Source organism: Aegilops tauschii, chromosome 6 (genome assembly GCF_002575655.3).
Source record: "Aegilops tauschii subsp. strangulata cultivar AL8/78 chromosome 6, Aet v6.0, whole genome shotgun sequence".
Lineage (NCBI taxonomy): Eukaryota > Viridiplantae > Streptophyta > Magnoliopsida > Poales > Poaceae > Aegilops > Aegilops tauschii.
This window is the reverse complement of record NC_053040.3, coordinates 119,523,221-119,536,032: the sequence shown is the minus strand read 5'-3', so window position 1 is coordinate 119,536,032 and position 12,812 is coordinate 119,523,221. Positions and strand designations below refer to the sequence as shown.

General features: G+C 47.9%; 1 protein-coding gene across 1 annotated transcript; it reads right to left on the bottom strand.

Moving 5' to 3' along the window:
- Positions 1-1,372: 1,372 nt before the first annotated feature.
- Positions 1,373-3,623, bottom strand: LOC109758623 (protein G1-like1). Its single transcript, XM_020317483.3, has 2 exons — positions 3,391-3,623; positions 1,373-2,500 (listed from the first exon to the last, which is right to left on the bottom strand). Exon 2 carries the CDS (start codon positions 2,449-2,451, stop codon positions 1,672-1,674), a length of 780 nt encoding a protein of 259 aa, XP_020173072.1. The 5' UTR covers positions 2,452-2,500; positions 3,391-3,623; the 3' UTR covers positions 1,373-1,671.
- Positions 3,624-12,812: the final 9,189 nt, after the last annotated feature.

Sequence of the window (12,812 nt, the reverse complement as noted above, 5' to 3'; positions counted from 1 at the left end):
GCATTCTAGTTAGCAGAAGTCTGTGCTTATCGTGCTTTGTATGCTCTAGATGCTTCGTTTTGAGTCAATAAAATCCATCATTTATAAAAAATTATGAGTTATCCCATTAATCTGTCTGGAAACATGATAGACAGCTTTGAAACAGTGAGCTGATCTCTGAACAAAACTTCTACTAGTACCCCAAGCGGTCTTGTTCAACGCATTGGATGGACCAATCCAAGATAGGCCCTGTGAAACGCTTGACTGGTCCAGGTCTAGGCGCCCAGCACATGCTGCAGCGCACTGCCAAATCAGGGGAAACCTGATCGCAGCGGCGGTACATGCACGAGTCACATCCACTCCCAGTATGCATGGGAATCAAGTGGGCAACCATTTCATTAATCTGTACCGCCTGAGGATCATACTACGCTGCACTGACGACATGCCATTAGCACACCGATATCACTGTGCAAGTTCCAGCAAGGCGAGGAGTAGCACGAACCACACGCTCGCACTGAGGTGGTGGGAATGGCTAGCTAGCCGCCCAGCTGCATTCGCACCGCACGTCTATGTTTGGTCTCCATCAAAATTACTTTCACTATCCCATTAAAAAGTCCTGGAGTACGAAGGTGCGCGCGCCCGATCGATCGGATGGCGGAGAGTGATGAACTTTTCTAATTGGCTACAGTACACTGGAGAATGGATCGTTGGTTCATAGTAGTACTGAAATCTGACGTACGTTGTTGTGATGTTGGGGAAAGGGTCGCCACAACCGGTGTACAACCAAGCGTGTAGTACTACTTGACAAGTATCGTATATTCATATACTTCTAGCTCGATCCGACAGGTGCATGAGCGTTAGTTGTGTCTGGCTAGGTATGCCATCAGAAGCGATAGTAATATTATATACTCCCTCCGTTACTTAAATATAAGTCTTTGTAGAGATTTCACCATGTCAATCTACATTTTAAAATGCATCTACATCCATACGTGGTTCATGGTAAAATCTTTACAAAGACTTATATTTAGAAACGAAGGGAGTACTCGCTATATACGAGTAGGAAAATAAAGTAGTTGAAGATATGACCGTTGGGACTGATTTTAGGGTGTGGCTAGGTCTCAGTCCAATAATATAGTATATAAGATTAAAGAAGAAAAAACTGAAAAAAAACATTTTATGTAAAAGATCAAAGAAATATAGCATCAACTCAGCCGACTGAGACTTAGAAAACCTAATTTGACAAACTAGATATGACATGTGTCCCAACATTTATATTCACTATTTTTAATATTTCTCAGCGAACTAGAAAAATAAATGACTTGGTGAACTAAATTAGACACTTATCAGAGAAACATCCTGTGCTAGCTAACCATGAAATGGAGTAACACAAACATAACACTTAATTGGCTGTGAGTTTCATTAAGCCAACATTTCAAACCTGCCAACTTCCGTGACTTCACGTACACAACCATGCAGAGTACATTACAGATAACCATGACTAATTACCTCAGTCGCTAATGCAAAAGAGCTACTAGTGGATTACGCTCGACGAGTTGGCGCGCACTGCGTACAAACCTAGGGGTGTGTTCAAATGGCGAGATGACCAAGCCGAGGCATCGCCATTGCCAAAACTACATGCACGCTTGACTTACTTAGGCCTACTTAATTACTTGATTCTCTGCGTCGAGCTAGCTAGTTGAACACGGACAGCGGCATCATGCACCCGGCAGCGTGCGCCTCGGCGGCGGCTGCCGCGGCCGCCATCACCATCACGATGTCATCCCCGGCGGGGACTACGCCATCCAGGGCTCCCACGGGGTCGCCGTCGGGCGCCGGCGCCAGGAAGTGTCCCTGGAACAGGTGCGCGTGCATGGGGAACAGGTAGTGCGTCTGCTCCAGCATGCCATGCCGCATGTCGGGCCTGTCCACGGGCGCCGGGCTGGCCGCGGCGGAGGCCGCCGCCGCCTGCTGCTTCTGCTTGGACGACGTCTGGGGGTGCCTCTTCCGGCGCTTCTTCTCGTAGGCGATGCCGCGCGCCTTGGCCTGGCCGTCGCGGACGTCGCGGAGGTAGAGCCTCACGGCGCGCGCCCCGAACGGGTTGGCCTCCGGGCGTCCGCCGTGCTCCTCGAAGGCGGCGCGGAGACGGCCCACCAGCGCGTCCAGGGACCCCCACGCCTGCTTCAGCGGGCACGGGCACGGGGCCGGCGGCGATGGGTGGCCGAAGAAGGGGCACCCCGCGGTGTGCACCTTGGTCTTGCCGAACTGGTCCAGGTACCGGAGGAACTCCAGCACGTGCGCGCCGCTGCACCGCGCCAGCTCCAGCGGGGGGCGGTGGTTCCGTAGGTACTGCCCGAACGTCTGCCAGTCCCGCCGCTTCTGCGACTCGTACCTGCTCGGCCGCGGCGCTCCCAGCGCCGACGACGCGCTGCCGCTTCCAGGGCTGTCCACCGCGCTCACGCCAGACATTTCCATCGCCACCGGCCGACCAACTTGCCTCCTCGCCGGTTCTCAGCGCTCAGATCTGCACCGATGGCATGGCCTTAGTAAACAATGCTGGCCTTGACCAATGGTCAAACGACTGCAATAAATATATCTGTATAGCTATATGGCTTATAGTGTCCCAGTGTACTCTCAAGAGCTCGTCGGTTTCTTGAAGTTCTTGGCGAAGTAGTATCTCCCTCCAATCCTAGCTAGCTACGGCAGATGAGGATTCAGCGAGAACTAGGGTTTCAGGTTAGCTGACACGCCTAACTAGCTTGAGGACAAGTGTTTCTCAGGCCGCATGTTTCTCAAACCTACGATCTGAGCTGAGCTGAGCTTTGGCAGCCATGCAATGATGCAACGAGCTGACACAACCTGAGACATGCAGTAGGGGAAAAAACAACACAGGACATGGCAAAAACAGAAACACGCTGCAGGATGTAGCAAGAACTCTGAGGCTAGCTACCTGCACAGACGCACAGTGATGGCGATCGATGGGTGAGATTACTTCATTGAAAAGCCCTGACCGGTCAACTCGCACGCACGGATGGAATTAATGGAACCCTAGCTAGCGCTAGTAGTAAAGATCTGGTAGCTTTTTCTTTCTTTCTTGGTACAATGAAGATATACACAAAAAAATCTAGTCCATGATGATGAAGACGAAGAAAAAAACTAAATCGATCGGGGGGAGGGGAGGCGCATGATTAAATAAAGCTTCTTGGTTCTTGATTCCCAAATTGAAAGGAAAGGTTTAGTCATGCTCATGCAAGCATGCCCTAGATTTGACTAACACATGCGAAGATGCAGCAGTTCATGGCACATAATCAATCAAGCACACCGACGGTGCAAAATCAAAGAGCATGGATCAAGATCAAGAGGGAATCGCGCGCAAATCTGCAATCCGATGAAGCAGAAAACGTACGTACTCACCAAGAAGACGATGAAAGTGGGAGACGACGAACAAGAAGGCAAGCAGAGAAGAACACCGGCTGCTCGATCAGCCGGCACGATGGAGGTGGAGGCAGCAGACCAGAGCTGCCTGAGCGAGCTTCTGGTGAGGAGGGGAGGGGGACTGAGGAGGAGGAGGCCAAGAGCTAGAAGAAGAAGATAGGGTCTATGTAAAGGAGGAAGGGAGACAAGGGGGCGGGACCCAGGGAGCGCGGATATCAAACCTGGTGGGGCAGGGAGAAGAGAGAGGATGTCGATCCTTTCCACATTGCAGAAAAGGTCGTCACCTCAGTTGTCACTTCACCTTCTCTCTCATATCATCATCGTCGATCTACTCTCTCTCTCTCATCCCCTGTCCTCCATGGCTATAGCTAGACAGTACACCTATGCCCAGAGGCAGCTTGTCTTCGCATTGAATGCGGTGGAGGGGAGAGGTATGGAGATGTCACGTCAAGATGATGGATTCCACAGGACAGGACTACAGGAGAGAAGCAAATGCGGCCGGGGGAGAGGCCATATTTGTCTATTCAAAGCTCTGGCGTGTGTGACGAGGGAGAGGGGGTGTGTCCAGTCGTCGATCGGTATGTCCTTCTGTATTCGATCGTCGATCTGCTTGTCGACGTGATGAGGTTAGTAGGTGGATGGATGGTCATTTCATCCACGCTATTCTAAAAAAGGGGTTAAAGAAAAGAAATAATTTAATCATACACGATTTTTTTATTTTTTACATGATATTTTCACCATAATTTGTTTGAATGCGTACAAAAACAGATCATCCCAAGCTTATAAGTAAATGGTAAAAAAAAATTGCGTGGAAAGGTCGTCTAAGGAGGGCCTAAACCTAGCTCAAGACATTTTCCTAGGTTGCAATAAGAATTGTAGTGTGTTTCTATTGTTTTGATATATGAATTTCGCATTTTTTTAGCCGAAACCGTAGAACTAATTTAAATATGTACAGAATAATAGTCCAACAAGGATCACCCAACACCCGTATGATCAAACATGGAAATTAAATTACAAGTTTTGCACTATCCAGGAACTGATTTGTATGTCTTTGGTATGCTTTGCTCTTAGCCTGGTAGCCTGGAGTCCTTTAAGATAGAATTTCCATGAGTCTGGATGAGGTGGAGCTCTCCTGAAGATTTTATCATTCCTTGTCATCCATGAGCTCCAACATCCTATGATAATGATTTCCATGACAATGTCCGGTGGTAGTCTCTGTCTCAATAGGTGTACTTCATCAAAAGTGGATATGCCTCTGTTTCTGTTGCGAATGATTGAGCTCCAGCACAACCAAGTGAATGGACAGTTCCAGAAAAGATGTGAAATGGTTTCCTCTGTTCTATCAGAACACAATGCACAGTTGTAGTCTTCCAGGTGCATGTTCCTTCTTTGAAGCATATTTCTTGTGCTCAGCCTGTCATGCAGTAGAAGCCAGAAGAAGATTTTGTGTCTAAGACGGCAAGCAGATTTCCAAACCATCATGAAAACATTGTTGTTGTACTCACTCCCATCATTGATCTGTAAAGTTTCATTGAAGAGAATTTTGGGGAGGCTGTGTGTAAGGTCCAGACATCTTGAGCAACAGTGTTTGCTCTGCTAGTAACCAGTTCTTCAAGTACATTGTATTGATTATATGCTTCAAGTGAGAGGGGTCTGTGGAAGTGGTGACTGAAGTCTGCTTGTTGCTGAATTTGGAAGAGAGAGACCTCATGACTGACTGCAAATGAGTGTAGCTCTGGGTATTTCTCATTCAAAGGGATCTCTTGCCACCTGTCATTCCAGAAATTAACAGTATCACCCTTGCCTGCTATACAAATTGTTGTTTGCTTAAATGGTTGGAGCAGCTTGAGAATTTATTTCCACCAAAAGGAGCCCACCATCACTCCTCCTGGATACTGTTCTGATAGTATGCTTCTCAGATTATGCTAACCCATGGTATGTCTGCTTTGTTTAGGAATTTGTGCAGATGCTTCATCAGGAGAGCTTGGTTATGTGCATGAAGATCCAATACCCCCAGACCTCCATGAGTTTTTGGTTTACAAACTTTCTGCCATGAGATGAGTGCAACACCTCTATCTTCAGAGCCATATTTTCTTCAGAAGCAGGTCATGAGGTAAGAGTTGATTTGTTTGAGCACTATCTTAGGAATCCTCAAAGTGCACATGAAGAAAGTGGGCATGCTTGTAAATACTGACTTGAGGAGTGTGGGTTTATCACCAGTGGACAGAAGGGTAAAGCATCCTAGTAATCTGTGCTCAATTCTCTTCAGTAGTGGAACATAGTCAATCACTCTGGGTTTAGAACTGCAAAGAGGTAGTCCTAAATATTTGTGTGGCAAGGTTCCAATTCTGCAGCCCAGGAGGTTGGATATCTCTTGCATTTTAGACCCATGTGTGTTAAGAGATACCAAAGTAGACTTGGAGTAGTTGACCTTAAGACCTGTGTATTCTGCATAATGGAGCAGCAGATTCTTGATGTGCTGCACTTGTCTGATATCAGCACGGGCCAAAAGGATGGTGTCATCAGCATATTGGATTATGGGAAAATATGTACTGGAACTGTGGAGTATAGGAGAGGTACCAGAGAGTGTTGCATTGCTTCATTCATCATAGACTGTAAAATATCAGCAACAATGACAAAAATCAGGGGTGAAACAGGGTCCCCTTGCCTAACACCTTCTGATGCGGAGCACCCCTCGACCATCCCCATGGACGTCCACTCAATACCCCAAGCACCAAGGGGACCGATGACAAGAGCTCGTGCACGCGCTATCGAGAACGAGGTCAATTCTTTCCTCTTCGAGTTTCGTTCGGAATCGCATATGAATTGGGTCCTGCCTCAAACGGAAACGTTGTGCACTCATAAGTATCATGAAGGAGCCCATGAAGAAGCTTGGAGGAATACCCAAGCATCCAGAGAGAAGACTAAGGGAGAAGAACGAACGAGACGCGAAGCTACAAAGAATGGCCAAGTGCCTGGACACCCCGGGTGCCCGGCCCTCATTCCCCCGGGGTGCCCGGGTTGTCGGCCACCTCCCCGGGCAGGCCCTCTGCACACCCCGGGTGCCCGGCCCCTTGAGCCCCGGGTGCCCGGCCGAAGACTGGGTGGCGCCCCGGGTGCCCCCCGCTGGTAGCTGCTGCCACCTCCCCGGGTGCCCGGCCCCCTCTAGCCGGCCTCCTCCCTACAGCCGCCTAGCATCATCCCGGGTGCCCGGGCTTGGAACCCCCAGGTGCCCGGTCCACCTAGAGCCCCGACCACTGACCGGTCCGGGTGCCTGCCCCCCTTTGCACCGGGTGCCCGGACCCCTCCGATAGTGCCTGCGTGCACTATGGGCTTTTGACCCTTGTACCCCTCTCTCCCTCATGTTTTGTCCTTAGCCTTTAAATACTCATCTCCTAGCTCATTTGAGGGGTTAGCAAAGTATTAGATAGACAAAGAGAGAGAGCTTTGCTCATCTTCCTCCTCTTGGAGATCTTGACCTCCTATTGGAGAAGCTCCTCTTGGAGATCAAGCCCTCCTCTTGGAGAAGATCCTCTTTTGGATATCAAGACCTCACCTAGTGGGAAAAACTTTTACCCTAGTGCTATTTTCCTTGAATTGTTCATGTATGCTTGTGGACCTCTCTTGTATGCTACTCTAGCGGATGTGTTATTTGGGTTTGTTTGAGTGATTCTCTCCTTGTGTTGTTGTGCGTTCTTCCTCTTCCCCCCTCCAAGTGTGAAAAGATCCCCTCTAGGATTTCACCCTACAACATCTTGGTATCATGAGCAAGGTTGATTCACATCTTGGAGTGCCATCCCCCATTTGCTAGCTTGATTTTATTGTTTTTCGTCCTAATTCGAAAATCTCCACAAAAATAGCCCCAAAAATTTTTCTTGCAATTTGTTGGATCTTGTGAGATTTGGTTGTTTTGGTCCATGGATTTGTTGTTTGGCAAGTGGATCTAGCCCCTACCCATCAATCCCCACCCTTCCCACCATGAAATCCACGGAATTTGGCCATCTCCCAAAAAAATTCGCCCAACTCCGACACCCCCGGGCATCCGCACCCCGGGTTGTTTGCCCCAGACCACCCCGGGCACCCGCACCTCCCACCCTCGGGTGCCCGCACCCCTCCGAATCAGCCCAACTACACCTCAGTTTTGGCCATAACTTCCAACTCCCAAGTCCGTTTTCCGTGTTCTCTAGCTCGTTTGGAAGCTCTTGACATCCCCCGTCCACATATATCATTACCACCACCATTAGCCTCCATAAAAAAATTCATCATAAAAGCACCCACCTTCCGCATTTGACCAATTTTGAGTTGCGGTTTCTGTTTCCTAAGGTGTTTCGGCTACTTAGGAACATGTGGGGAATGTATCTGGTGCACCCGCACTTGTGGTGCTACCGGTGCACCAGATGCCATAGAATATTTTAAAAAATTGAAAAAATTCTAGCATGTTAACACAACTCAATGTATGATGTCACAAAATTTTGGATAAAAATTTGAAATGTTTTTTGAGATACAAAAATAACAAATTTGACATGAGTGTGATAATGGACCAAATCTAAAGCCCAAGTTATGTTGTGTACTATTCAATGTTGAATTTGTCATTTTTGTTCATCGAGTTATGTTTAGAATTTTGACTTGAAATTTATTGACAACCTATATTAATGTTGTATGAGTGTGCTAATTTTTTTTAGAATTTTTTGAACATTTTAAAAGCACAATATGAGTCCGGTGCACCGGTAGCATCACAAGCTCCAGTGCACCAGATGTTTTCCCGGAACATGTGACATCGACATCACCGCCATTCATCATCACCTCGGAGTCGTCTTTGCCAACGATCTTCATCGTTGACACGCTAACCGTGAGAAAGGACGGTAACCTCGATGACACTTAGTTCATTTCCTTGCTTTTGCATTGATAACCTGAGCCATTTTGCGTCAGTTACCCATCGAGACTAGCGAGTTGAGAATTGTCGGGCCACGCTATTGTGCACCGTAGTGATCTTGCTATCATCGTTGTGCCTTAAGTCTCTCCCGTGCATATCTTACATACTTATCTCATATCATATTTGGCTCGACCATCAAGCATAGAAAAAAGAAAGAAAGAAAGAAAAGCTTTTAAGCAAAAGAGGAGAAACAAAGAGCTTGTAAGCAATAGCATTTAGCCATTTTGCATCGACATACCATCTTGGTCACCGCATACATAGCATAGTTGGGATTGAAGACGACACGTTTCTCTTATAGGTTGGTGCACAAGCGTATCTTGCCCATTTGAGCAATCGAGCTAGCGTCTCTCTAGCATCTGTACAACGAGAGCATTTTCCGTGGTTACACATTTTGAGCTCACTCCTTGGTTGTGCGGATCCCATCTATCTTCCGTGTGTGTGTTCCTAGTGATATTCTCGGGTTTGATCTATTTGCTTTACTTGCAATTTTGTGAACCTTCTCAACCTTATCGATATCTTGACTAACATTTGCTTGAAATTTTTGCCACCATCCTAACCGAGCTACTCCATAAGCTTTACTTGTCTAGGTGTGAGAAACAAACCCGGTACCAATTCTCCTATTGTGGCATTACATTGAGCGACACTTGATACATCCACAATCCTCGGAAAAGGTAACTTCGGTATTGTTCTCTCATTTTCCTACTCACCCCACTTGGTTATGGTGGATAGGCCCACTTCTTCGGCGAACCCAATTTTCGAGGAGCAAGGTGATGATCGCGACTACGTCACCAAGAGCCACTTCTTCGTCGCGCAACGAGCTCTCCATCAAGAAAGTGAAGCCTTGGGTGAACGCATTTAGCAACTCGCCACCGACCTTCGTCGATCGGAAGCACGAACTGCGACTACATCGATGCCAAGTTCACCACACAAATGGAAGAATTCCGCAACATGATTGTGAGACGCCCGTCTTCCTCGACATCTTCATCAAGACGGCACCACTCAAGCCGCTGCTCAAGTCGGCAATCTTCGGACTACTCCTCTTACGATGCAAGTCCTCCACGAGCTCGCTTTCCTCGACATGAGCTCAAGAAAATCCATTCCAAGGATATGGCTTACAAGACCGAGTCCGAGCACGTGAAAGGGCGCGACAACAAGCGGAAGAAGCAATGGAGCAAGAGAAAATACCTCCACAAGTGCAACGTCAACCACCTCAAGACGGTGATGCAATTCGACAAGCACAAGAGCGCCATGAAGCACAAGCCCTCGAACGTGAAGCTCAAGCACTCGGAGCTCAATGCACACTCAACGAGGCCACTAGAACCGTCGAAGAGAACAACCGCCAAGTCCATGAACAAGAAGAAGCACTTCGCCAAGCACGACAGGAAGAAGTCGCCCGACTTGAAGAACAACAAGAAAGAAGAAACCAAGCGCACATGCCTCGTCCTCCACGACAAGAGCGACATCATGAGGAACGAGCATTTGAGGACCTTCCTCCTCGTCAAGAGCAACATCAAAACCGCCACTATGATGAAGAACTCCGCTACAGCAAGCTCAAGTTCGCCATGCCCAAGTTCTCCGGAAGTAATGATCCCGAAGAATATCTTTCATGGGCATTGAAGGTGGACAAGATATTCTGTCTCCACAACTACGACGAGGAAAAGAAGATCGCCATGGCCTCCCTCGAGTTTCAAGACTACGTCCTCATTTAGTGGGAACAAGTGATCGAGCGATGACAAGCAAGAGGCGAACCACCAATCACAACTTGGATGCAAATGAATGATGTCATGCGAGCTCACTTCGTGCCTACACTCTACACCCGTGATCTTGTCAAGGAGTTGCAACTCCTCAAGCAAGGCATGAAGACGGTGGAAGAATACTACCAAGAAATGGAGGTTGCCATGATATGAGCCAATGTCAAGGAAGATGACGAGGAAACTATGGCACGCTTCTTGAACGGTCTCAACCACCCAATCAAGCTGATTGCCGACTTCCAACCATACTCCAACCTTCTCGAGCTAGTTCATCAAGCGACCAAGGCCAAGCGACAAGTGCAAGATGACTTCAAATACGCCAAGTACTCGTCCAAGACCTACGGCTCCTACACTCAAGCTCCCGCGACCTCGGCACCTCCTACCTCAATTAGAGCATCACCAAGTACCGGCGACAAGTCAAGTTCCAAGCAAGCTACGCCTTCCCCGACTCGTCCTCCGGCAAGCACCTACAAATCCAAGACTCCCTCATCTTCGGCGCCACCGAATGACCTCGTCAAGACAAGTTCTATCAAGTGCTTCACATGTGGTGGCCGAGGACACAAGTCCTTCGAATGCACCAACAAGCGAACCATGATCTTCAATGATGATGGCACATACAACTCCATGAGTGAAGAAGAAATGGAAGCCCTTGAGCACGTGGCCATGCACTGGCACGTGAACGAAGATGAAGATGATCAAGTCTTTTGTGACAACGATTCAAGTCCCTCTCTCGTGGTCTCCAAGGTCTTGACGCTCCAACACCACCAAGAACAAGACCAACGGTGCCACATCTTCCACACCAAGGCCGGCATCAACGGGTGTTCCAAGTCATCATCGACGGAGGAAGTTGCCACAACTTGGCAAGTGAAGAGCTATGTTCCAAGCTGCAATTGGCCAAGAAGAAGCATCCTCGTCCCTACAAGGTGCAATGGTTGAGCGACTCTGGCACTATTCAAGTGGAGCATACGGTGCAAGTTTCCTTCAAGATCGGCGCCTATGAGGACACCTTGGAGTGCGACGTGGTTCCTATGTTCGTGTGCCATCTTCTCTTGGGAAGACCTTGGCAATTCGACCGCGGCGTCATCCACAACGGACGTACAAACCACTATAGCTTCAAGATGAAGGGCAAGGAGTACGTGCTACGACCAATGTCACCAAGGCAAGTGATCGCCCACAAGCAAGCTTCCACACATCGGGGAGATACTAGTGAGAGAGTGAACCACCACAAAGAAAGTGAGCGCCACAAGCCCAAATTGAGTGACTCTTCGCCAAGAGAGAAAAACTTAGTCCTCCTAGCCAGAAAAAGAGAGATGAGAGAAGTGTGTGAGAACCCATCGAGTGTCATCCACTATGTCCTACTATGCAAAGATGAGGTGGCAAAAACTAACACTCCTAATCCCCTTCCTCTAGTGTTCTCTAACTTGTTGTAGGAATTCGCGGATGTCTTTCCCGATGAGCTACCTCCCTGTATTCCTCCTCTACGCGATTGAACATAGGATCGACCTCATCCCCGGCGCACCTCTTCCTAACAAGGCTCCATACCACGTCAACCCTGAAGAAACTAAGGAGATCCAACGGAAAGTACAACAACTCATCGACAACGGTCATGTACGTGAAAGCTTAAGTCCTTGTGCCGTTCCGGTTATCCTTGTGCCTAAGAAAGCGGTAGTTTTTGCATGTGCTCTGATTGTAGAGCCATCAATGCTATCACAGTTCGTTATAGGCACCCATTCCTCGCCTTGATGATATGCTAGATGAGCTTAGCGGTGCCACCATTTTCTCAAAAATTGATCTTAAAAGTGGCTATTGATACGTCTCCAGCGTATCTATAAATTTTTATTATGCCATGTTGTCATATTACCATTCTTGGATGTTTTACAATCATTTTATAGTCATTTTATATCATTTTTTGGTACTAACCTATTGACATAGTGCCAAGTGCCAGTTGCTGTATTTTGCATGTTTTTTTACATCACAGGAAATCAATACCAAATGGAGTCCAAATGCAACGAAAGTTTTTGTGGATTTTTTGGACCAGAAGACATCCAGTGGGCCGGAGAAGCACCCGGGGGGGGTGCTCCGAGGGGAGCACAACCCACCAGGGCGCGCCTGGAGGCCCAGGCGCGCCCAGGTGGGTTGCGCCCACCTCAGGTGCCTCCCGAACCGCCTCTTTACTCTATAAATACCCCAATATGCCAGAAACCCTAGGGGAGTCGACGAAAATCAGTTCCAGCCGCCGCAAGTTCCAGAACCACCAGATCCAATCTAGACACCATCACGGAGGGGTTCATCATTCCCATTGGTGCCTCTCCGATGATGCGTGAGTAGTTCTTTGTGGACCTACGGGTCCATAGTTAGTAGCTAGATGGCTTCCTCTCTCTCGTTTGATTCTCAATACAATGGTCTCTTGGAGATCCATATGATGTAACTCTTTTTGCAGTGTGTTTGTTGGGATCCGATGAACTTTGAGTTTATGATCAGATCTATCTTTTTATCCATGAAAGTTATCTGAGTCTTCTTTGATCTCTTATATGCATGATTGCTTATAGCCTTGTATTTCTTCTCTGATATTTGGGTTTTGTTTGGCCAACTTGATCTATTTATCTTGTAATGGGAAGAGGTGCTTTGTGATGGGTTCGATCTTACGGTGCTTGATCCCAGTGACAGAAGGGGAACCGACACGTATGTATCGTTGCCATTAAGGTTAAAAGATGGGG

Excerpts from the sequence above, each read along its gene's own strand:
- LOC109758623 (XM_020317483.3), bottom strand. The coding sequence starts at position 2,451 with ATGGAAATGTCTGGCGTGAGCGCGGTGGACAGCCCTGGAAGCGGCAGC.